The 26,157-nt window shown below is 36.3% G+C and overlaps 1 protein-coding gene across 5 annotated transcripts; it reads right to left on the bottom strand.

Annotated features, from left to right (window-relative positions):
- Positions 1-527: 527 nt before the first annotated feature.
- Positions 528-24,384, bottom strand: cald1b (caldesmon 1b). Of its 5 annotated transcripts, XM_073868740.1 has the most exons (17): positions 24,231-24,384; positions 17,264-17,374; positions 11,407-11,526; positions 10,522-10,936; positions 10,401-10,445; positions 9,547-10,302; positions 9,304-9,510; positions 8,975-9,048; positions 8,645-8,901; positions 8,371-8,504; positions 8,161-8,204; positions 8,003-8,078; positions 7,777-7,923; positions 7,577-7,708; positions 5,102-5,170; positions 4,288-4,321; positions 528-3,187 (listed from the first exon to the last, which is right to left on the bottom strand). In XM_073868740.1, the coding sequence occupies exons 2-17, from the start codon at positions 17,341-17,343 to the stop codon at positions 3,174-3,176; spliced, it is 2,604 nt and encodes an 867-aa protein (XP_073724841.1). In that variant the 5' UTR covers positions 17,344-17,374; positions 24,231-24,384; the 3' UTR covers positions 528-3,173. The 5 variants fall into 5 exon arrangements, with proteins under 5 accessions (XP_073724841.1, XP_073724838.1, XP_073724840.1 ...); XM_073868737.1 differs by having other exon boundaries at positions 9,304-10,302; XM_073868739.1 differs by having other exon boundaries at positions 7,783-7,923; positions 9,304-10,302.
- Between the last annotated feature and the right edge of the window lie 1,773 nt (positions 24,385-26,157).

Genomic DNA, 26,157 nt, shown 5'->3' with positions numbered 1-26,157 from the left:
AAACATTATACACAAGTTACATTAACAACTGGCCCATTACAAACAAACAAGATACAAAATAAATAATTTTTTTTAGCATTTGTGTTTTCTTAAAAATCTAGTATATATACTGCAATTAATTAATCTAAAAGTTACCAAGGTTCAATTTCAGAGACCGGATGACAGTTCTCTCTCCGGGGTTCGGGGTTGAGGCAGGTGGGCTCAAATACTAACATACTAACACACCACGTGACCGCAGTGTCTGTTCATTGGTGTGCTGGGAGGCTTCATCTATTGTTAGACCTTCAAATGCATTTCAGTGAAATTCTGAAACATAACATTCTGCTCATGGCTGCCCTTGTGTTGTCACCCCATGAAACCCAATAGTGTCTTTGAAACAATGTGCGCTGCATAGAATGCACAGAGAGACTGTGTGCATGTATATTTTCTTTACTGTGAAAGCTTGTATGATGCATAATTATTTAATATTGTATTGGGTTTGACACTGACAGTAATACTTATAGGAAAAAAGATCAAGAAAGAGCATACAGCATATTGAAGCACTTTATTGATTTTGTGCAAGAATTGAGCAATGTATTATATATGCATAGCCAAAAATACTTTATAATGCTGTAACTGTAAAGGTATTTTTATTTTTGTCTAAGCAAATGTAGTGTTCATGGCATGACTCACAAAATCAAAGCGTATGACAAATGTGGTCAAACAAAAAGCAACAGGATAAAACATTTAATGGTTATAAAGCTTTTGACGAAATAAGCAAAATTAACATTCTCAATGCAACTCAAGAAGTAAAGAAGATGTAAAGCCACTTTATTATCACATTGCATTATTCAATAATAATAGGTGTAACTTTGGTTTGAAAAGTGGGAGGACATAAAATGGGGGAAAATATTTTCGATTTGAATCCCATTTCTTGCATTTACATACGTTTAGGGACTATGGTGATAAAAAAATCCAGGAAATAATTAAGTTAAGGCAGACTCGCACATGGATATGTATAATAAATGCTAGATGTCTCGCCGGCGCTGCTTGCCAATAGAGGTCGACGTCAGCACCTGGCGGCCATCCCACCTCACACAGCTCGCTCACTCGTAGCATTGTGTTTTAATGATGCATGTGCTTTTAAAGGACCATAACTTGCATAACTTCAAACGGTTTGGTTTGTGAGTGAGCTGTCTGAGGCAAGATGGCCGCCAGGTGATGACGTTAGAGACCCCACCGTAATACATTTATTATACATATCCATGGACTCGCCTGCTTCTTAATGACGAATTGCGGTTAAAAAATCCTGACAAATGACTTTAACAGCGGGGGGACACGAATTCTAAATAAGTGTGGGGGGGCATGTCCCTCTGTCCCCAGTGGAAATTTTGCCCCTGGTTACATACAGTATTTTCAAATCAATGCTAGATAAAGCCCACACTGTAAAAAATGATTTGCTGCCTTAATTTTTTCAAGTCATTTCAACTTGACAATAGATGAGTTGCTACAACATGAAAATGAAACAAAGTTGACATATTTTTACTTATTTTTACTTATAATTATAGTCAAGATAAATAAGAGTAAATTGAAATGACTTGTAAATCTTGAATAAACAAAAATTAAGGCAGCAAGGAATTTGTAGCTGGTGTATACACTTTTAGGAAAAAATTGTCAAAATATGTACCACAGCTATCACTGTTGGGTTCCCTTTCAAAAAAGCATCTCAAAGGTACATATTGATACCATTATACCTTATATATATATAAGGGTTTAAAGGGGTCATAGCATGAAAATCAGACTTTTTCCATGTTTTAGTGTTATAATTGGGTCCCCAGTGCTTCTATCAACCTACAAAACATGAAAAAGGTCAACCCAGTAACTTTGTTTGGGTAAGCCATTCTCTGCAAGCATGTAAAAAATTAGGTCGTTCAGATTTCGCCTGTTTTGTGAGGTAGGTAGCAAGGCGAATTACAATAATACCGCCCCCTTAATCTGCACTATTCAACCACGGCACTGCCATTTAGTGCAGAGAGAAAGAGAGAGAAAAAAATAATTGACAGCACAAATGAGTTTCAATTTCAACAAACCACCATCATTCTGATCAGTGTTTGCATTTCATCCGCTCATTTGCATTTTAATGGACACACCCAAAAAGGGCACACTTTTGCTCAGACCTACAAAGTGGCAATTTTACCATGTTATAATTAATTATCTATATGGTATTTTGAGCTAAAACTTGGGGACGCACTCTGGGGACACCAAAGATTAATTTTACATCTTTAAAAAAATCTCATAATATGACCCCTTTAAGCCCAGTGAAAGTTGGAGTAGTACCTTTAGGCCATTTTTTTTCTAAAAAGTGTGCTCAAAAGAAACCAAAGCTTTTCTACAGAAGTAGATGCAATAAATGTAAAGTTTTTACATGATTCAAATGTCCAAATGACACTGATATTAAAAACAAAGAAGATAAAGTTCAAATGGACATCAAACAGAGAGTAAGTTAATGATTTTAAACCATATGTCAGTCATTTATTTCAGTTCAGTTCACCTGTTAAATACATTTATAAAGTGTAATTCAGTGATTCTCAACAGGTGGGCTGAAGGTCTGTGCTAATACAATGCTAAATGCATTAATAACTAAACAATAAATAGGCTCATTTATGATTAAAATGAATATTAATTTCTATTACCACTACTAATATTATATTTGGTACTGTATTTCTTCCATAATTGCTTATTTGTTTATGCATGGAGAAAATTCTTGTCAATAATTGTGCTAAGCTAATTTGCTGAGCTAATTCATACACTGTTAGAAAACCTTGGTTCAACTTAACAACTTAGTTGTTACCTGGTTGCCTTCAAATTGTATTATTTTATATAAAAAATAATTATTAATTATTATTATTATTATTATTATTAAGTAATTTTATTATTACTTTTTTGAGTCAACTAATATTTTTGGTTGAATTAACTCAAACATTTTAAGCAACCAGGTAACTTGCTTTTTTAAGTTGAACCAATAAATCTTTTTATACAGTGTAGTAATTATATGTCAGTGTAATATTTAACACTTTTGGTCACAACTTGATCCCCAATGTAATATCTGATGCCTGAAGCAAAACCAGTTGAGAATCACTGGAGTGCACATTTGTGTGTTTAACTTTGGCTGATCCAGGGTCTGTTATGTGTCTTTATTTTCTTGTTCCTAAGGAAAAAATGCAAAGAAAATCATGTTAATGATTTAAAGAGACAGTTACTGCTGTTTATAGGTTACGTCATTGTATAACTCAGTGGGCTTTTTCAACATATCCTCAAATACACAAAAGCAAATCGTTTCGCCTGTCCCACCTGCTCCCGGCTAGCGCTGGTGCCGTGACCCAGATAAACTCACATGACATGGTCAGAGGTTTCGAGTTGTGTCGCAAGTGTGAGAAATACCTGCTACGTTGTCATGTAACTGTCAAGGACAAATTTGACTGGTGACAGACGATGGCTGTTGATAGTTTATGGTTCGAAATGGCGCCTTACTAAATTAATAGTAATAAATCACTTATACTGGATCCCTCAACAGTTTGTGCTACATTCAGGTGTTAAGTCAGTTAATGTGACATATCGTATATCCCATAACTCTGAATATTAAACTGCTTTATTTTGTGATACCATGTTAATCCAGTGATATGCAGCCTGCTGTGAGACAACAGAACAGCTGCACCGGGGAATGCGATGCGTCACGGGCAACTACTGTACGATTTCACGCATGTGGTGAAGGGTGAAACAAACAGGTCGAAATTATACCAACACGCCGACGGCTAGCAGAGCACCACCAATGCAGGAGAACAAGGTCGTGTCTTTAAATATAGAGTAATGTGATATTTAAAGCAGAGATTTACAACAATGATGACCAGTTAGGGTTATGACTTGAGAGGACATACAGGAAAGAGTATGCCGATTTAAAACACCTCCTACTTCTGCACACTGTTTAGGGAGCCTGATGAATTTGTTTTACTCTGTGAACTAAACACGACCACTATGGTAAACTTTATATATAACTTTATAAGAGAATAATGTATAATTTAAGAGAAACACAAGTAGGTTTTTTGCATTTGAAACTTTTTAAAATAATTGTGGATAAATCATAAGGGGAGCAAGACCTGCTTAAATTAATAGGAATAAACATATTACATGAAACCTTAGAGGGCATATTAACACATGTCCCAGATTTTAAGACTTTGCATAATTTTATGTAAAGTGATCTTAAATAGTAACTTTAGGCTAAATTGATTAAATAAAAAAAAGGTTACTCACCATTAGTGACAAATTTACTCTTGGCTTGAAAACCCTGCAAACAAAACAACAGCTGAGATCATATAATGTGAATTAAAAATGTGCAGAATTTATTTTAATTTATATTCATTTATTTTATTTTCGATAAAAGTTCAATAAAAGTTTTATTTTGTTTTATTTTTAATAAAAGTACATAAAACTTCAATAAAAGTACATAAACTTTAATAAAAGGTATTTATTTTATTTTATTTTATTCAAACTACAAAGAAAATAGGCACCGCAAAGAAAAGAGCTTCTAATGAGTTCATTATAATTTAATATGTTTTGTTTAATTTAAAGTTTTACAAAGTCTTATGTCATAAATTTTCTTTTGGGGGGGCCACAAAGGAATGCACCCAACACAAGGGGGCCACACGCCGAAAAAGTTTGAGAACCACTGCATTATACATCAAAACAGTGTTGTTTTGTAAAATGATTTACTTTATTAAAAAAAAAAGTTGTCCTACGAAGAGGGGGGGTGGTGGTGGGCCAAAATAAATAAATAAATAGATAAAAAACATCAAAACAGTGCCTCAACAATAAATGAACCACTAAGCAAGTTCATAACCTTCAAAATAAAAGTCAGCTTACACTTTGTGCCAAATTAAGAGCAGTTGATCACTAAGCTAATCATTTAAAAAATATATAAACTATGTGAAATTAAAAAATATTAGTGCTTTGGTATTGTGTGTGATACCTCAAGAGTTTGTGTATGTTCTTCTTCTGAGTCATCATAGTAAGTGCTGGTAAATATCTGTGTTGGATTGTACAGTGTATAATATTCATTCTGGCTTACCTTGAGAGGAGTGGAACCCTTTGGTTCCCATAGGCCACGTGTTTTCGTGACTTCGGGTGGCTTTTGATCCTACCAAAGACACAAATATAAATCATCCACTATTAGAATCACATGTAGAGTAATGGGCTGTCAGAGGATTTGTATGTTTAATTGTTGTTTGTTAAGAGTTCACCTTTACTGCAGAGAGATTGAACAAAAGCAGTGGAGAGATAATAGACAGCAGTGGGACGGGACAGGACAAGAAAGAAAAAGAGGATAAAGCCACAACTGGAGATATGAGACAGAAACAAATGAAATGAAATCATTAATGAAAAGATGACAGGCCCCTACTGAAAAACATAGTTTTACCATGCCAAAAAATCTATGGTAAAAGTACTTTTATTTAGAAGTCAGAAGTAGTACTATAAAATGAGTTATGATGCTACAACTCAGACAGCCCAATGTAATTCACTACAGACTCACTGGAGGGCTCCCATGTGCATTTACTAGGACAACAACCTGTGTGAAACCACCCATAACTGTCCCTAAGAGAGTTCAGCCTTCTCAGATTTTACAGAGCATTAGGATAAATAAAATAAACTGAGCCCATCTGAGCTTATAAAGATGTTCAAACTGATTCAAGTTTAAATAAAAAATGAACTTTAAATCCAAATGCTTATTCACTCTCATAAACAACTTTTAAAAGAAATCCCCTTGTAGACACAATCAGTTTTGTATTTCAGTATGTGTTTCACAAAGGTACTGTAGACTCCAACCACATCTATGAATGCAGTAAAAGTCTCCAAATAGAGAGAGAGAGTAAGAGTCATCTGATGTTTATTGTGATCAATATCTGCTTAATATACAGTTACTGAGCTCTGTGTGTGTGTGTTATAGTAAGAGTTATGATCTTAAAGGCTGGTAAGAGAAGCTTAAAATAGAGAGAGAGAGAGAGAGAGAGAGAGAGAGAGAGAGAGAGAGAGAGAGGCAAGAATTCAAATAGCTTTTTACAAAGACCCTCATTTGTTATGTTGCAGCTGAAACCTAAAGATAGGTAGAACGATAGATAGATAGATAGAACGATAGATAGATAGAACGATAGATAGAACGATAGATAGATAGAACGATAGATAGATAGAACGATAGATAGATAGAACGATAGATAGATAGAACGATAGATAGATAGAACGATAGATAGATAGAACGATAGATAGAACGATAGATAGATAGATAGATAGATAGATAGATAGATAGATAGATAGATAGATAGATAGATAGATAGATAGATAGATAGATAGATAGATAGATAGATAGATAGATAGATAGATAGATAGATAGATAGATAGAGAAAGAAAGACATACGGACAGACCGACAGACAGATAGATATAGACAGACACACAGATAGATAGATGGATGATGGATGGAGTGACAGACAGAGAAATATAGGCAGAGAGACAGACAGACAGATAGGTATATAGATGGATGGATGGATGGATAGATAGTGACAGACACGTAGGTAGATGGATGGATGGATGGATGGATTGATGGATGGATATAGATAGTGACAGACAGAGAGATATAGACAGAGAGACAGACACACAGACAGGTAGATAGATAGATAGATAGATAGATAGATAGATAGATAGATGGATGGATGAATGGATGGATGGATGGATGGATGAATGGATGGATGGATGGATGGATGGATGGATGGATGGATGGATGGATGGATGGATGGACAGACAGAGATATATAGACAGACAGAAAGACAGAAAGTCACACAGATAGATAGATGGATGGATAGAGTGACAGACAAAGATATATAGACAGACAGGTAGGTAGACAGGTAGATAGATGGATGGATGGATGGATGGATGGATGGATGGATGGATGGATGGATGGATGGATGGATGGATGGACAGAGATACATAGACAGACAGAAAGACAGAGAGTCACACAGATAGATAGATGGATGGATGGATGGATGGATGGATGGATGGATAGAGTGACAGACAAAGATATATAGACAGACAGGTAGACACGCAGACATTTAGGTAGACAGGTAGGTAGATAGATGCATGGATGGATGGATGGATGGATAGAGACATATAGACAGACAGGTATATAGATAGATAGATAGATAGATAGATAGATAGATAGATAGATAGATAGATAGATAGATAGATAGATAGATAGATAGATAGAGACATATAGACAGACAGGTATATAGATGGATGGATGGATGGATGGATGGATGGATGGATGGATAGATACGTAGGTAGATGGATGGATGGATATAGATAGATAGTGACAGACAGAGAGATATAGACAGAGAGACAGACAGACACACAGACAGGTAGATAGATGGATAGATGGATAGATAGATAGATAGATAGATAGATAGATAGATAGATAGATAGATAGATAGATAGATAGATAGATAGATAGATAGATAGATGAACAAAGCATGCGTGATTACCAAACCCAAAACTCACCATTTTGACTGCTGTGACTGCTGGTTTTTCTGGTTCAGTTGTTGGTTTTGGTTCAGCAGGTTTCTGCTCAGGAGTTTTGGTCTTCCAGCTGTTAACACGTCCGGCCACACCTGTGTTCAGACCAGCTGTTTCCTGATTGGACAGAAGAATTAATACTTTTTTATAGTTCATTCAAATAATTTAACTAAACTGGACAATACCTGTACCTTGGTGACTGCCGGGGGGCTTGTGGGACCTGCAGTAGGACTAACAACATTTCCCTTCTCCCACATACTCTTCATGTTACGCACCCCTTCAGCCACAGGTACGTCCACAGGAGATCTGGGGGACTTGGGCACATCTTTATTCTGGTACAGATGAGATTATGAGTCACGTGTCGTGGGACTTTGACAGATCCAGACAGATTGGGTGGTCAGTGTTTCTCACCTGAAGAGCAGAATTGTACTGCTCCAATCGATTTCCAATCTTGCAAACTAATGGAGTGTGTGAGATCTTTATTGGACTAATGGGAATATAAGAAATAATGTCAATATGCACAGCTGTACACTGAAAAAAAACAAATACCGTAAAAAATGACATCTGACCTTTTTAGAGCAGACTTGTTCAAAAATTCAGCTTTTTCTCCAATCTGTTAAAAGCAATAGTGTGATCACTTATAAACATGCATATTAAAACAAATATAGTATAAGGTTTATTACATAAAATGATATAATATAAGAAGAGAATCTTAAGTAGCCTACTTCAATTATGGGATGTCCAAAAGCTACATAACAACATGTAAGAGTTCCACTGACCTTTGCGGATGCTCCTTTAGGAGCGATAAACGGCACTTTGCTTCCTTCTTCTGACTCTTCCTTTTGCTTTTTCTTCTCTGCAGCTTCTGCTCGTCTCCGCTCAATCTCTTCTTTCATTTTCCTTCTCTCTTCCTGACCATTTTAGTGGCAGTAGGGACACAAGAAACAAGACAAAGTTTCGAATGGGTTTGATTCCCAGAAACAGGAATTAAATCTCATACTTTTAGTAAGCAGGCAAGTACATACAGTCAGTAGTAGTTTGTGATCTCTTCCTCTTCCTTGGCTTTCTTTTCAGCCAGCTGTTGTTTCTTCTGCTTCTCTTCCTCCTCCAGGATCTTCTTCCTCTCCTCTCTCTTCTTCCTCAGCTCCTCCAGCTCAGCTTCAGCCGTCTGCTGCTTCTGTTTCACCTTCTCCATCGTCTCGCTGTCCGTCTCGTTCCTCCTGCGCTTCAGCTCCTGCAGCATCCGTTCCGCCTCCAGCTTGGCGACCGGATCCTGCTTCTCCGAGTCGGGTGAGCGTAACCCACTCGGGCTACATAAAGAAATTATCTTTATTAATCATGACTGATATTTAGTAATGTAAATTGAAATGAAGAATAAATCACCTTAATATCTTCTCAGCCTTCTTTGCCTTTGCTGCACTTTCGTCCGCATCTGGTGTCTTTGTTGACACTTTCTGCTGGAATGGAGATACAATAAATCAGTTTTTGATTTTATTTTCAGGTTGTGCTGTGATAATGTCAGACCAACACTCGTGAAGAACTAACCACACCGCATGCAAACCCCTCAAAACATAAAAAAACATAAAGCAAAGAAGTGTGTCTATATCCAGGTGAAAACCAACTAGCAGTGCTGGATGGCCTTAACATAAAATGCGTGGGCTGTGCATACATTCGTGATTTCCACACATGACCTCAGGTTAAGAGGTGAATACCTCTTGCTTCTTTGGTTTGGATTTGTCTTCAGATCTGGACTTTGTTTCTACTACTTCTTTCTTCCATTTCGGCTTGTCTTCAACCTCTTTCTTTGGAGCAGCCGGTTTCTCCGCAACCTTCTTCAGCGTTGATGGTTTCTGCTCAACTTCCTTCTTCAATTTTGTGTTCTCCTCTTCTTTCTTTGGGATTTGAAATTTCCCTTCAACCTCTTCCTTCTTTGGGTTTTGAAACTTCGACTCAACCTCTTTCTTCACTTTTGATTTTTCCTCTTCCTTCTTTGGGTTTTGAAACTTCGCCTCAACCTCTTTCTTTACTTTTGATTTCTCCTCTTCTTTCTTTGGGTTTTGAAACTTTGCCTCAACCTCCCTCTTCACTTCTGGTTTCTCATCTTCTTTGTTCGGGATTTGAAACTTCACCTCAACCTCCTTCTTCACTTCTTGTTTCTCATCTTCTTTCTTCAGATTTTGAAACTTCGCCTCAACCTCCCTTTTCACTTCTGGTTTCTCATCTTCTTTGTTCGGGATTTGAAACTTCACCTCAAACTCCCTCATCACTTCTGGTTTCTCATCTTCTGTCTTTGGGATTTGGACTTTAAACTCAACTTCATTTTTAACCTGTGGTTTCTCCTCATCTTTCGTTTGGATCTGGAGCTTGACCTCAGCATCCTCGGTTAAGTTGTTTGACGTTTCTTCAACAGGTACATGGGATTTCTCTTGTTCTTTCTCATCGACCATCTCTGGAGATTCATCTTGAAATCTAACCATGACTTCCACAAGTTTATCTTCAGGTTCCTCTTCCTCCAAAATCCTCTTTTCCTCTATCTGTGGTGAAGCTGTGGTGACTTCCACTTCTATGATTTGGCCTACACTTCTGTTTTCTTTTGTAGGATCTTCCTCCCTGACTTTCTTTGACACTAACCCTTCATCTTCAACCTCTGTCTTCACTAAATCTAAATCTGTAATTTCTTTAGACTCTATATATACACTGACAGATTCTTCCTACAACATAATGAAAAATTATTTCAAATCATTTAAAACAAATAAATCCGACAACCAATTTTTTGGTTATAACTTCAAACATGTTATAAACGTCATACCTCACTTGGTACAGCTTGTTCTTTGGCTTTCTCCTTTGTGAATTCCTGAAAAATGATGAAATGTCAAAACATTTTTCAAGCTTAAATGTAGTTCATCAAAATGTTTTGACTAGGACAATACCTCTTCTCTTAAATAGGATGTCTGTGGTCTTTCCTCCTCTGCTTTGTCTGTCTTCTCAGAAGTATCTTTGGCATCCTCTGCCAATGTGCATGGTGCCGGCTCGTCCTTCACCATGGCCAGCTCCTCAACCTTTACGTTGCTTTCTTCTGTATTCTCCTTGTCTTTGCTTTCCTTCCACAAGTTGGTTTCTGTTGAAGGGACCTCATTACCGGATGCATCTTCTTCCGTTCCTGGCTTTTCTTCAGTGGTGGTGACATTTTCATCCTCAATTGTGGGATCAAACTCCTTCTGTCTCTCCAAAGCTTCCTGCATCCTTTTCTGTCTTCGTTCCTCTCTCCTGGCAATCCTCTCCAGAAGAGCCTGCTCATCATCCTCAGACGGCGCAGAACCGGTGATCAAAGTTGATGGCTCTGTACTAAACACAAAATTTAACAGGTGTTCATTTTGAGTTTCATTGTGTTAGGTGTTCCTGTTCCTCAAGGGTGCGCTGTAAGCCACTTTGGATAAAGCGTCTGCAAAATGCATAAATATTATTTTTTTGGTTTGGCTTTTAGAATACATTTTGATTTATGAAAAACAAAAAAAAGATTAAAGGTGGAGTGCACAATGTTTGAAAGCCAGTGTTGATATTTGAAATCACCTAAACAATCACGTCCCTACCCCAATAGAATCTGGACCTTCTTTTGATAGACCCGCCCCCACCCACGCAACCCAGGCAACAATGTCGGTGAGAAGACACGCCCCTTACTGCTGATTGGCTACAAGTGTGTTTTGGTAGTCTCCCTTTTCCAAAGTGTTTTTCAGAAATTGTGCACTTCGCCTTTAAGATTGGTATAAGAAGAAGATTTTAAACCATTACAATGTTATTTTTGTTGTTAAATCTACCTGTTTGTATCTGCTGCTGTGATATTCGACTCTTCATTGTCCTTGTTGCGCAGGCGTTCCTGTCGGGCTCGTCTGCGCCGCTCACGGGCCGCCTCCTCATCATCATCCTGAGCATTTATTCTGTACAGAAAACGTCATGAATCTTAAGGTATCAAATGTATAGAAAACATGCATATTATGACACAGAGAAATACAGACATTTTGCTACATTCTCACTTTATTACCAAATCATTCATGACCCTGTCTGTTAAATCCAAGATAAAGTCTCATAATCTAATTATGAGATTAGGAGCATGACGTTACTTAGTCAATATTAAAGACATCAAGACATTACATATAGTAACGTTGATTTTATGGGGAAAACAGTAAATCGCAAAAAAAACTTTGTTGGGATTTCACAGACTGCGTCACATTTCTTAGCAGTGCTTGCAAAGATATTTTCTTCTTCAATACTTAAATACATGTGTTTTGTTGAGGAGAAGTGTGATATAACTCTAAGGTTTTATTTCTAGGGATCTAAATATAATCAGAAACTTGGCTGAGTGGTGTTGGAACTTTTGACACGGTCCCTAAGGACCATTATCATACCATGGGAAAATATCATAGACCTTGTTCACACTGTCAGTCCAAATCCAATTTGACAGATTCACTGTCCACATTGTGTATCATAACTGTTCAGATCTGATCTGTGCGTCCTGTAGCGTTCTGCCGTTTTCCGGATTATTTGCTGGCACAACAATCTGCCTCGACGTCTGACGTGTTTACGTTTTACGTGACGCAACAGCATGACGTAACTGAAAAGCTACACTGCAAAAAATGATTTAAGAAAAAAAATTCTTAGCATTTTTGTCTTGTTATCAGTTAAAATATCTAAAAAAATTTAAATTAGGACTCTTTTTCTTGGTGAGCAAAATGACCCAAGAAAATAAGTCTAGTTTTTAGACCAAAAATATCAAATTTATGTGATTTTGTGCATAAAACAAGCAAAAAAAATCTGCCAATGGGGTAAGCCAATTTTTCTTGATTTTTTTTAATTTAGTGTTTAAGAAAAATTTTCAAGATTTTTTTGCTTACCCCATTGGCAGAATTGTTTTAATAGATGACTTGGACTGAATATTGGAGTGAAAGCAGCCAATAAGAGCCCAGATTAAATCTGAACTTCTATATTCTTTAAAAATCATCCTACGGTGAAACTTCAAGAATTTAAAAAAATGACATGCGCATGGTTTTGCAGTTTCTAGACAAAGGGTGACTGTACTTTTGATTTATTTTGTCACCAACATAATTCCCACAGTTATATTTGTGTTATGCCATATAGTTTGGATGAGTTTATTATTATTTTGTAATGTGGAAAAAAATATATAAATAAAGAACGATATGCCAAATTTAACATTGATTGCTCAGTCACACTATGTGAAATACAAAGACTTTTACAATAACGCTATATGATACAGTACCACAGTGATTGTATCAAATATCAAACCTTAAAAAGTTGTTGAAACTTTCCCTGAGATCCATCTAAACAGTGCCTTATGTTTAGTTATTGAATCATTTATTTATTTAATTCATCAGCTTGTTCAAAACAACAGTCTGACCAGAAACCAAGACATCTGTGACATATGCGAGGATACGAAGGTGACAACAAGACTGAGGTTAAGGTTTTGTTAGCATCCTTCCGTCATGGTAAATTTGTTAGACTGTAAACTCAAACAGATGCCAAATCCTGTGTTTCTTCCACTAGACATTTGCGCGGTAATGCTATATTGCTCCTCGATTGAATCCGGCCTGGCTTTAGTTTGCCAAGGCATGTTGCTTTTTATAAAGCAATGAGCCAATTGATGAAGGATGGGTTTTATTTTTTCCCGTCTCTTCTTCACTTCCCCTCCCAATGATTCACAGATGTTGGAGAAGGTAGACAGAAACCCACAATTTTTATTCTCTTTTTAGGGACAACGGCGGAAATCCGAAACGATCCGGGAGTTCCGAAATGGAAAAGGTCATCCGAAACGACACTCAGATGGAGTATCTGAAGAAAATGTCTTTTGTGAGAGGTATTACTTGAATGGATGCAATAGCCTTTAGTACTCCAGTGTACTAAAAAATGAGGCAGAACGCTATCACTCTTGTCAGAAGCTGAAATATTATGGCTGGATATTTAAGCTTAAAATAAAATAGGAGCCAAACAATCCAAAGTCTGCAGTAGAGAGAGCGAGACAGGCCAAGTAAGGTTACTCGTCCCCTAATTCACATCATCCACATTTATACTTATTACAAAGCTTTCTGAAATACTCAATTCTGATTGGTTAACTGCTGCTCTTCATTTCTAATTAATACAAAATAGTTTAACTAATCCAGGAAACCAATTCCCCACATCATTGTGTGTTTCTTCTCACATAATGTATTTTTTAATATTGGGGTTATACGGACAAAATTATAACGTTAGCGTTCAAAAATGCGATTGCGTTTAGTAAAATTGTTGACATATCTGGTGAGCTGTTTAATCAAGTGATTTATAGGCGATGCCACGGTCCCTTCCTTTGACATAAATATGTGGCTTTTCAATTGCTGTTTGAACCGAAAACCATGACAGGCTGCAAAGGGATATCTTTTTCATCGATAATCTTCGTAGCGAATATTTATTTATTTTCCAGATCTGATTCCAATAAAGTTTGTTTTCTGCACTACAAAGCCATGGATGTGGTTGAAATGCCTTTCCGGAGACTCATTAATCTCAATAAAACTTTCCCTCTTGGTTATTTCACCACATATGCACCAAACAGGCCGGGGCCAGACTGAAATACGGCACAATGAAGCAGAAAAGATATGCATGCCCAAAAAGGATGTCTTTGTGGTTCAATGAGATTGACAGAAGTGTCAAAATTCATCATTTTTAAAGATGAAAAGTACGTTGTTTTTACAGTAACTGTGGGTTCACACCAGACGCGAGTTTAACGATTTGCAAAGACAATGCAAAGACGCAATCAGACGCATCCTCGCATGGGGCGATGCTAATGACATAACATGGGCGAAAACACGCGCTATTCACCTCAAACACGTCTTCAGGTTAAAGGTGCACTGTGTAATTTTTAAAAAGATCTCTTGACAGAAATGCAAAATAATAAACAAAACTATATTATCAGGGGTGTATAAAGACCTTTCATAATTAACCGTTGTGTTTATTGCCTTAGAATGAGACGTTTTTATCTACATACACTGAGGGTCCCCTTACATGGAAGACGCCATTTTGTGCCACCATGTTTCTATAGAAGCTCTTAACGGGCAAACTTTTTTATTAAGTTTTCTCCAACAATGACATATTTGTCCTGTGTCGGCTACCGTAGCTTCTCTATGCGTTTCGAAAGCAAGGGGTGAGCTGTGAACTGAGCTGTTGGTTGCAATTCGCAACCTCACCACTAGATCCAGCTAAAATGTACACACTGCACCTTTAAAAAAATATTCAACTCAAGGGAAAAATTTGCATGACACGAAGTTAAATCTCGCGAGAAATCTAGAGCGAGTAACGCGATGCCCCGTGTTTGGTGTGTACGTAGCATAAAACATAATAGATCTGACCGTCAACCGAATATGAAAGTGATTTTTTTCAAACAATTAATTTTTTAGCTCATATTTTTTTTAATTTTAGCAGCATCTAGAGGTAAGAGGAGGGCTCAGCCCTCCCTTTTAATACGCATAGTGAAGCTACGGTAGCCGCCACAGGACAAACATGTCATCGTCTGAGACAACGTAGTGACAAAACTCACTCTTTGACCCGTTTGTCTGCTTAGGACTACTGTAGAAACATGGTGACGCGAAATGGCGACTTTCATGTAAGGCGACCAGCTGTTTATGTAAAAAAATGGCTCATTCTAACATAATAAAAACAATACAATTCATTATGTAAGGGTTTTCACACCACTGATAATATAGTTATTTCTGTCAAGAGATCCTTCTTAAAGTTACACAATGCACCTTTAAATATAACCTTATAAAAAGAGAGTGAGAAAAAACCTTGGAAAGTGAACCAGGAAAAAATGAATTTATATCAGTACAGATGCTAGAAACAAATGCAGCCACAGATTAACCAGTAGCACTCCACTGACTACTTAAATACACAAGTAATACTAACTAACTGGTTGTATACAGTATATGCTGTCATTTATTTTCTGGACTGAGTAATATTACTTATGAGACAATATTACTATATTACATATTACTATAAAATAAAAAATTACCTGACCTCTCTCGGTTTCCGTAATAGCCACAATAATGTAATGCTAAGACCTGAAAAGGATTTATTATCTCCAATCACACACATAGAGTATACCGAACTCTCCTTATATGGTGTTCTGGATAGTGATTGTTATAGAAGCTTGGAGAAACTGCAGTTCTCAGTCTATGAGCGGGTCCAAGTCATCCTGAACTATAAACAATATGAACAAACCTGGCATGCCAAACACGTCGCACATGATTCACGCTAATGCATGCGCTTTTATGAATATCAAGATTTCATGTTAATAAAATTCCCAGTGGGACCATTTCAAAGCTAAAGGAAAAAAGCGTACAAAATGAAAGTTCCTAATCCAGAAATCTGACTCTAAATGAGTCAACAGAAACATTGACATTTATGTTCAAAAGACTAAACCATGCACTGCAAAAAATGACTTTCTTACATAGTATTTTTGTCTTGTTTTCAGTAAAATATTTCAGTAAAAAAATTCTTAAATTAAGATTACCTAAGAAAATAAGTCTAGTTTTTTAAATGAATTTTTGCTTGAAACAAGCAAAAGAATCTGCCAAAGGTGTGAGCAAAAAATCTTGAAATAAGTTTTCTTTTTTCTTAAACACTTAATTCAAGCAAAAATTTCTCACCCCATTGGCAGATAATTTTGCTTGTTTCAAGCACAAATTCATTTAAATTGTATATTTTGGGTCTAAAAACTTATTTTCTTGTGTCATTTTGCTCATCAAGAAAATACATCTTAATTTAAGAATTTTTAGACACCTCCACCAGAAACAAGACAAAAATACTAAGCAAGAAAGTCATTTTTTGCAGTGTGGGTAGTACTGCAGTGCAAAAAATTATTTTCAAGAAAAAAAATTGTAGTATTTTTGTCTTGTTCTCAGTAAAAATATCTAAAAATTCTTAAATGGGGTAAGCAATTTTTTCTTTAATTTTTCTTGAATTTAGCGTTTAATAAAAATGTTCAAGATTTTTTTGCTTACCCCATTGGCAGATTTTTTTTTTGCTTGTTTTATGCACAAAATCACTTAAATTTGATATTTTTCTTCTGAAAACTAGACTTATTTTCTTGGGTCGTTTTGCTCATCATGAAAAAGAATCTTAATTTAAGAATTTTAAGACTTTTACTGAAAACAAGACAAAAATACTAAGAACATTTTTTCTTGAAAATAATTTTTTGCATTCTGTATTTGTTTTGAATACAATAATGATACAACGCAAAAGTCTTTGTGTAGAGTAAAACTTTTTTGTGGATTTTGGGAAAAATTTTGGGGAGTCATGAGATTCACCCAAGTGTTAAAAGAAGTCTTTCAAAATCAGATATTATCTGGAGTTACTCTATCGACCTGTCAACTGCAGCAATCCACTTTAAGCATAGCATGAGGTTTACTTGCGCATCAACCTTTATAAGGAATAAAGTGGAGAACAGAGGCGAGGTTGTTTGGACCATGCAAGCGCAGACTCTTCTGACTTGGCCAGAACATTACAAACAGATCTCCTGTTGCTTAAAATAGTATTAAACAACATCAGGATGACATCACCTACAAGAATCAAGATATGTACTATAAAACCAGATATAATATTTTAAACTGTATATTTCATGAATGTGAAACATACATCTCAGCCTCCCGCTGCATCTCTTCGCGCTTTTGTCTACGCAACTCCCTGCGACGTTCGAAATCAAAGTCCTCGTCCATGATGGTTCACAGGAAGCTCTGTGGATTTAGGCTGGAACAGACAGACATACAGAGTTAGATTTGTAAAGATTTATTTGTATAAAATATACTGTATAGACGGTTTCAGCAGTAACAACATAAACAAGCGGCTTTCGTGGAACATGCGTAACTTCTGGTAAACTCCGCTAAAAGAATAAATAACAACAAAGTCCTTTTAAAGTAGTTTATTTGTATAACAAGCAAAATAAACAACACATACACTCACCTAAAGGATTATTAGGAACACCATACTAATACTGTGTTTGACCCCCTTTCACCTTCAGAACTGCTTTAATTCCACGTGGCATTGATTCAACAAGGTGCTGAAAGCATTCTTTAGAAATGTTGGCTCATATTGATAGGATAGCATCTTGCAGTTGATGGAGATTTGTGGGATGCATATCCAGCGCACGAAGCTCCCGTTCCACCACATCCCAAAGATGCTCTATTGGGTTGAGATCTGGTGACTGTGGGGGCCATTTTAGTACAGTGAACTCATTGTCATGTTCAAGAAACCAATTTGAGATGATTGGAACTTTATGACATGGTGCATTATTCTGCTGAAAGTAGCCATCAGAGGATGGGTACATGGTGGTCATAAAGGGATGGACATGGTCAGAAACAATGCTCAGGTAGGCTGTGGCATTTAAACGATGCCCAATTGGCACTAAGGGGCCTAAAGTGTGCCAAGAAAACATCCCCCACACCATTACACCACCACCACCAGCCTCCACAGTGGTAACAAGACATGATGAATCCATGTTCTTATTCTGTTTATGCCAAATTTTGACTCTACCATCTGAATGTCTCAACAGAAATTGAGACTCTTCAGACCAGGCAACATTTTTCCAGTCTTCAACTGTCCAATTTTGGTGAGCTTGTGCAAATTGCAGCCTCTTTTTCCAATTTGTAGTGGAGATGAGTGGTACCCGGTGGGGTCTTCTGTTGTTGTAGCCCATCCGCCTCAAGGTTATGCGTGTTGTGGCTTCACAAATGCTTTGCTGCATACCTCGGTTGTAACGAGTGGTTATTTCAGTCAAAGTTGCTCTTCTATTAGCTTGAATCAGTCGGCCCATTCTCCTCTGACCTCTAGCATCAACAAGGCATTTTCGCCCACAGGACTGCCGCATACTGGATGTTTTTCCCTTTTCACACCATTCTTTGTAAACCCTAGAAATGGTTGTGCGTGAAAATCCCAGTAACTGAGCAGATTGTGAAATACTCAGACCGGCCTGTCTGGCACCAACAACCATGCCATGCTTAAATCACCTTTCTTTTCCATTCTGACATTCACCTCTAAATGCATTGAAGCAACTGCCATGTGATTGGTTGATTAGATAATTGCATTAATGAGAAATTGAACAGGTGTTCCTAATAATCCTTCAGGTGAGTGTATAAATATATACATACATACAATTTTTTCTTAAATGTATATATTTATGTGTGTATTTATATATACAAAATAAGTGCACACACACATATATTATGCAAAAACAAATTTTTGTTTTGTATGCGATTAATCTTTTGGCAACCCTAAAATACATTTAATATTGTTATTGTTTACATACTCTACACTACACTTCATAATGCTATAATTTTCCATCATCTACTCTAAAGGAAAGATTTTGGACCAAATTCATAATTAATTGATAAACGGCCTGGAATGTGAAATAATGTCAGGCTTTGTGAGTATAGAAACGTTCACATTAAAGTGGTCAAAATCTGAGTCGACGTCCTCATGAGGGTTTGCTTATGTGTGGCCATCAGACACTGCTATCATCCATCATTATCTCCTGTATATGTTTCTTATTCAATGACATTTCAGGAGTCTGCTCTATAACTTCAGTATAAGTAGGGTGTAAATTTAAAGGCATTCTCTTAGATCAAGTTTCTTGTTTCTGTTCCTTTCAATTCTTGAAAGAAAAGACAGAGTGCTTTTGGGTACAGTGGGCATGTTATACATTCCCCAGATCGCCTATCACTGTACAGCCTTCCTACCACAAGGTATAGTGAAGTTCACAAATCATTTCCACATGACAGAAAGCAAGAACATATTTTAATTCACACATCTGTGACTGATTCCAGGTTCCAGGCATTTTGCCCTCTGCACGCTTCTCATTTTTCACCCTAAAATCTTGAGAGAAATAGCAGAGTTTGTTCGCATGTGCCAGATTTCTCTACAGCAGATGAAATACGTCTATGAAATGAATCTCGCAGGAATTTTACAGTAAAGACCGACAGATGATGCTCAAACCTGTTAACAAGATTAATCTACCATCTGAAATCCGTGCGTGAGGACGTCTGGATTCAAGAGCTGTAACCGCCACCCAAGAACAGTCAGGTAAGACTGAGTGAAACCATTTGAAAATGACATAACAAGCCGTCTTGCGAGGTTGCAGTAAAGTTTCATTATGTGAGGATAGAACAAGTATATGGAGCCAGATCATTGTGGGATTTGTACCCAAGCCAATATGAACAAAAGCTGAGGCAAAGTCGTACAGTACTGATAAAGTTTTTCATTTGATTTATTCACTCGGGCACTTGGAGATACCTTCGCGTAGGAAAGGATTTATTGTACAAAAAAAACATTGTTCATAAATTACCTAAAATATTCAAAGTTTGCAAAACATTCATTTTATGTCTGGATGTTAGGCTAAAAATTTTTTTTTTAAAAGCCTACAATCCCAGGATAATGTTGTCATCATTACTCATCCTCATGTTGTTCAAATTGTCCAAATTTATACTTAAATGAAAAACAAACTATATACTGAAAAACAAACCATAAAAAACATCTTTCTCTGCTCATGTCGAAATCTATGAGAACAAGACAGAAGATTTAATCTAAAACAACTTTGGTATTTCACCCAACATGTTGTTCTTCCTAAAACCATATTTTTAATCTATAATTAGCAATTACACTTAAGCATCAAATCACATTAAGATCAACATGCTTTTAGCATGGAAGCAGCTGTACGCTGGCAGTGAATCAAATCATACGCTTTCAAACATCCTTCTGGGGAAGTCGGACCTGTCACACCAATCCCTGCATGTTAAATATCACAGGGAGGGAACCCCCAACCAGATACGTCAAATCAATGGCTAGAGTTGTTAAAATTAGAGCAGATAAATACATGTAGGCTTCTGTGCCATGACGTTTAACAGAAAGGAATTGTTTCTCGCTCGTGTGGTCTTGCATAACCAAACATGGTTAAAGATGCTAACAGTTCGACACAGTTTATAGTATTTCCAGCCCATAACATTTACAGTGTTTTACATTCAATTTACACCATCAGAGATTTCAACCTGAACTAAATGGAGAAATTAAAAACTGATATTAGAATTAATTTTTATAAATGGTATAAATATAAAATATGTATTGAGAAATGTATATATAAGATTGGGTTAAGAACAGTTTCATTCATTGTCATTCATTTAAATCTTTGGTATTAATATTAAAGGTATTAAAGGGACACTTCACTTTTTTTGAAAATATGCTAATTTTCCAGCTCCCCTAGAGTTTGATTTTTACCTTTTTGGAATCCATTCAGCCGATCTCCAGGTCTGGCGCTAGCACTTTTAGCATAGCTTAGCATAATCCATTGAATCTGATTTGAGCATTAGCATCGCGCTAAAAAAACCCAAAGAGTTTTGATATTTTTCCTATTTAAAACTCGACTCTCTGTAGTTACATAATGTACTAAGACTGACAGAAAATTAAAAGTTGTGATTTTCTAGGCAGATATGGCTAGGAACTATACTCTCATTCTCGCGTAAAAATCAAGGACTTTTCTGCTGTAACATGGCTGCAGGAGGCGCAATGATATTACGCAGCAGCCGAAAATAGTCCCCTTAGTAACTTTCAATGGCAGGGGACTATTTTGGGCAGTACGTAATATCACTACGCCTGCTGCAGCCATGTATCCAAACTCTTTGGTTATTTTTTAGCGTGATGCTAATGGTCTAATCAGTTTCAATGGATTATGCTAAGCTATGCTAAAAGTGGTACCACCAGACCCGGAGATCCACTGAATAGATTCCAAAAAGGTAAATCTCTAGAGGAGCTGGAAAATGATTATATTTTCAAAAAAGTGGAATTAAATTTTCATAGTGCATGTTCTTAACATTATGTAGCACGATTTTATGTAATAAAAATATATAAAACGAACAAAAATTACTTTAGTGGGGTTTTACAAGCATGATCACACATATATCAGTCAAGACTGCAATGCCTCTCCTTTTGTACACACTGAAGATTTTAGAAATTTGAAATGACTAAATGCACCCCTGAGGGATTGGACCACAATCTGACTCCATCTGATACCAAATCATATTGTCATACTCTCTCCCTAAATAATGATATCCATTTCCAGCTGAATTAAGAAGAGCTGCACCTGTGACCCTTGTGTAACAGAAACCCTCCGGTCACGAAGAACCCCCTTCATATATCTTGTACCAGGTGCCACAATCTCTAGCCATTAGAAATAGACATAAATGTAATAGATATCATATGGTACGTCTCTATAATTACAGAATGCAGGTACAGATCTTAGGAAGGGATGGGCCAGTTATGTTCAGTTTTATGAACGCGAGAAAATTTCAAACAGGTGCATCTATATAAAGACAACTTGATCATTCACAGCTGTATGAGATAAAATGTATATATAATATATATATATAACCAAATATATTATATATATAACCAAATACCAACATCTGCGTCTGATAACAACTCATTCATAACCTCTTAATAAAAACTTCAGCCATCAGATAACAGACCATGCCATGCGCATCCGGATTCCAGTTTCAATTATTGCTTATCTATACAGTTTATACAAATATTCCTGCATTGTTAGCTATCGTACAACACTTTGCATACTCATACTTTAAACATTTCCCATCAGGAAACATTTGCAAACATCTAAATGCCTTCCTGCAGAGCCCATCACAATGCATGAGTCAAATATGCTTTTGATTATCGAATCTGTGCTTACTTAAAAACAGTACATCCATAAAAAAATACTTCCTGACATGCCACATTCATAAAAAGATTAAAATGATTTTTACATTTCAGTGCACTGTAGGACAGGATATTTTCAACCTGTTGGGTGTAATTTAACCTAAGCTTGGTTGTTTCAATTAAAAATGCTGTGTTGTTTTAACTCATTATTGTGTCAAATAAAAAAGCTTTCTTTTTTAATTTAGCGCATAAACTATAAAAAAATCTTTTATAGACCATGCATCTGCATGTTTTAAGCAATATATTTTGTAATTAAACATACTAACCCAAAAAAGTAATCATGGTACCATTCCTTGGAAAAATATTTATGAAAGCCACGTTTTTGAAAGTGAAATGGAAGCAGGACACAGATGTAAAAGAACTTGAATTTGAGTTAAACACATTCCATGTCTTTCAGATGAGGACATAGATCCATTTGTACTGGGAAGGAGATGCCTTGTTGCTTATACCATGTAAGGAGAAGACCTGATTTGGCACAAGTGCAGCAAGACGCCTGGGTAACGTACAGTATGATAAACAGTTTTACGATGGAACCCATTCAAGGATGAAAACCTCAAACCGGAATTCGATATTAATCACACAACATCTGCAAACTTCTCCATGCATATTTGATGAATCGACCCAAAGCTTGGTTTCAAATTATGCTGACCTCACACCTTGGAAATTCAAAATGTGCCAATTGTCCATCATTTTTGAATAAGTGGGTCCGTATATCCCAAAAAAATTTGCTGAATGATTTAAGAAACTATATGGAAGTGTCTTCTTGTTATAAACATCTGGCAGCAATGAACTGTGTATGGTATATTTTAACTACAAATCAAAATCCAGGTTCGACCACATGCAACTGTGATATCTACAGATTACATTAAACACACAGTAAGGTTTTCATCCAATTTAATCAGTATGATTTATTGTCAGTACTGAGCAAATAGGAACTGCTTTTGAAAGAAAATTTGCATTTCAGCTTTAACGGATAAATGATTTGTGGGTGACAGAAAGGTTTTATAATGCAAACTGGCTTTAACTTAAAGGCAAAGTGATATTCTTGCCAACCCAAACAACATGGGTTTGGATATCACCATGTCCCTCCATTACCATGTTATAGCTCCATCACAAGATGATCCCTTTGAGGGAAAAATAGCTAGCTGATCGTTGACAGATCCCTGCTGAACCACCATCCCTCCTGCTCTGATTTCCCCAAAGTCTGGGCACTAACGGCCAGTAACGTTCCCAAACGTGATCCCATCCCACTCCGGAAGCATAGGGCAGTATTCCTAACATCCTGCCTGTAGCCTGTGCCAAAGCCCTGTTATCGCTGCTCACCGGATTGCCTCCAGATTCTGTACAATTGCACAACGCACATATACGGTGTTGCTGCTGTGCATTCCACAAACGCCTCCATTGATATAAATCCACGGCTATATGACTCAGACATTGTATATGTTTAAACATGTTTGAGTAACGTTTTGTTCAAGTTAATTGATTTTTTGGGAATCTATAACATTATATTAAAGCTACATCAGCATGCAACCTTTTTAAAGTCAAAATAATGTGATGCAGGTGCACGAACGCATCTGGACTGTTGTAGAGCTAACAAGATAAAGACTGGATGAGCTCATGCAAGCAACTAGTAGTCTCTCTGAACAAGTGCCAAAGGAAAACAACTTTTTTGCAAGATGCGATGCATTTGTTCTTCAGAAGAAAGCTAACAAATTCAATAATTTCCATGCCATCAGCATTCTTGGTTATATGTAAAATTTGTATTGTTATATGACAAAAGCATAATTTTAAATGAAAGCAGGTCTATTTTATTTCTCAATTCATATCCCTGTGTTAAGATTAATAATCCTACCTGTTGTGAAGCACCGTTTTTTCCTTCAAGTTTGATCGTAGTGCTGAAAGGGCACACTAAAGAAATTACATTAGTCCTGACTCCACATTTTATAAAATGTGCAGCCATTCAAACTCCGCCTCCGCAGAGCTCCATCACTTCAGCATTTGGAAACAAGCTCTTTGTGCTTTCCTCTATCCAGAAGTAATAGATCAATGCCACAACACGTGTGTCTCACGTTAGTCACGTAACACTCCCATTACATTTTGATGCTGAAGTTTTGGTCCCAATTCGTTCTAGATGCATTTGGCACAAAGGAGACAAAGCTTCGTCAATTAAACATCATCACTAAAACAACATTTTTTTTGGTGGTTATTTAGTATTGCCTTAGTGAGTCAAGTTTAATCAACTTGAAACTACAATTAATTTCAACTTTCTTGACTAGTAAGGAGTTGCAATAAATAATAAACATACAGTTTAAATAACTTAAGTTAATTCAACTTAATTTTTATTATTTATAGCAACTCCTTACTAGTCAAGAAAGTAATTAAAATTACTGGTAAATTAATGGTAAATTCAAGTTGATTAAACTTAAAAATTTAAGTGCAACAAGGATTTTTTTACAGTGTACATTTGGTACCTATGAGGTACTAATAAGCTGTAAACTCTTTAGGTGCAAAGCTGTACTTTTTAAAGGGTACTACCCTGACAACCATTTTTATGACGATGTACAATTTTACTTTTAAAAATAATAACTTCAGTAACACTTTACAATAAGGTTGTAATTGTTAACATTAGTAAATGCATTAGCTTACATTTCAAGAGTTTGGTTCCAAAACGCGGTTAGTCTGGTCAGTATTAAAAAGTAAATTCTTAAAGGTATTGCAGAGGATTTTCTTTTTCCGGGTGGATCATCAAGACTATTGGTCCTCCGAGTTGTCAATCAGGACTGTTGCGCAATTGCATTTATTTAAAAAGTGGAGAAGGCAGTTCTTTTCTAAAATTCGAGAAAAACCACCGCTACACCTTTAATTTTATGCAAAATACAATATCCACGGTGTTATTTTGTCATCTTTTCCCTTGTTTTTCCAAAACGCGATAAACGCCAGTCCTCCTTCTCTACAGAATGCAATAAATCCGCTTAACCAATCCCAGCTCCCAATCCACGCATTGGAAACAATAATGGCGGCGCGTCAACTATATGAATATAACATGGCAAAGATTAATGCACATTTATATATTGATTCAATAGATTTATACCATTTTTTTTTTAAATGTCAAGGATTTATTGCATTTTGCTGAAACAATAATCTGTTTTTATAATAAAACTTTGAAAATCAAATTATGGATTTGAATTTTTTATGTTATTATAACCTTAAAATGCTATGTGAAAGTTTGTAACAGAAAAAAGTAATTTTCATCTTGTCACTTCTTGTCTTGGTATAGAAACACATTTTTACTGAAATTATAGTCAAAATGGATTTATTGCGTTTTGGAACCAAATCTTTATTTATTAATGCTTTGTTAATATTTGTTAATGCCAATACAATTGTGCATTAAAGGTGCAGTGTGTAAATTTCATTGCGAATTGCAACCAACGGCTTAGTCTACTACTCACCCCTTGCTTTTGAAACACATAGGGGTGGTTTCCCGGACCAGGATTAGCTTAATCCAAGACTAGGCCTTAGTTTAATTAGGAAATATAACTAGTTTTAACAAACATGCCTTACTAAAAACATTACTTTTGTGCATTTTGAGGTAAAACAAGGGGCACTGGTGTATTTTAAGATATGTCAGAGCAAGTTGTTTTCAGTTTGGACAGCTTTTAAAAGTGTTTAAGTCTAGGACTAGTCTAATCCCTGTCCGGGAAACCGCCCCATAGAGAAGCAATGGTTAAAGGAATCTGTCCGTAATCTGTCCGTTAAAGGAATAGTCTACTCATTTTCAA

Source organism: Misgurnus anguillicaudatus, chromosome 6 (genome assembly GCF_027580225.2).
Source record: "Misgurnus anguillicaudatus chromosome 6, ASM2758022v2, whole genome shotgun sequence".
In the NCBI taxonomy this organism is placed as follows: domain Eukaryota; kingdom Metazoa; phylum Chordata; class Actinopteri; order Cypriniformes; family Cobitidae; genus Misgurnus; species Misgurnus anguillicaudatus.
Note: the sequence above shows the minus strand (reverse complement) of the source record. Positions and strands in the feature narration are given on the sequence as shown.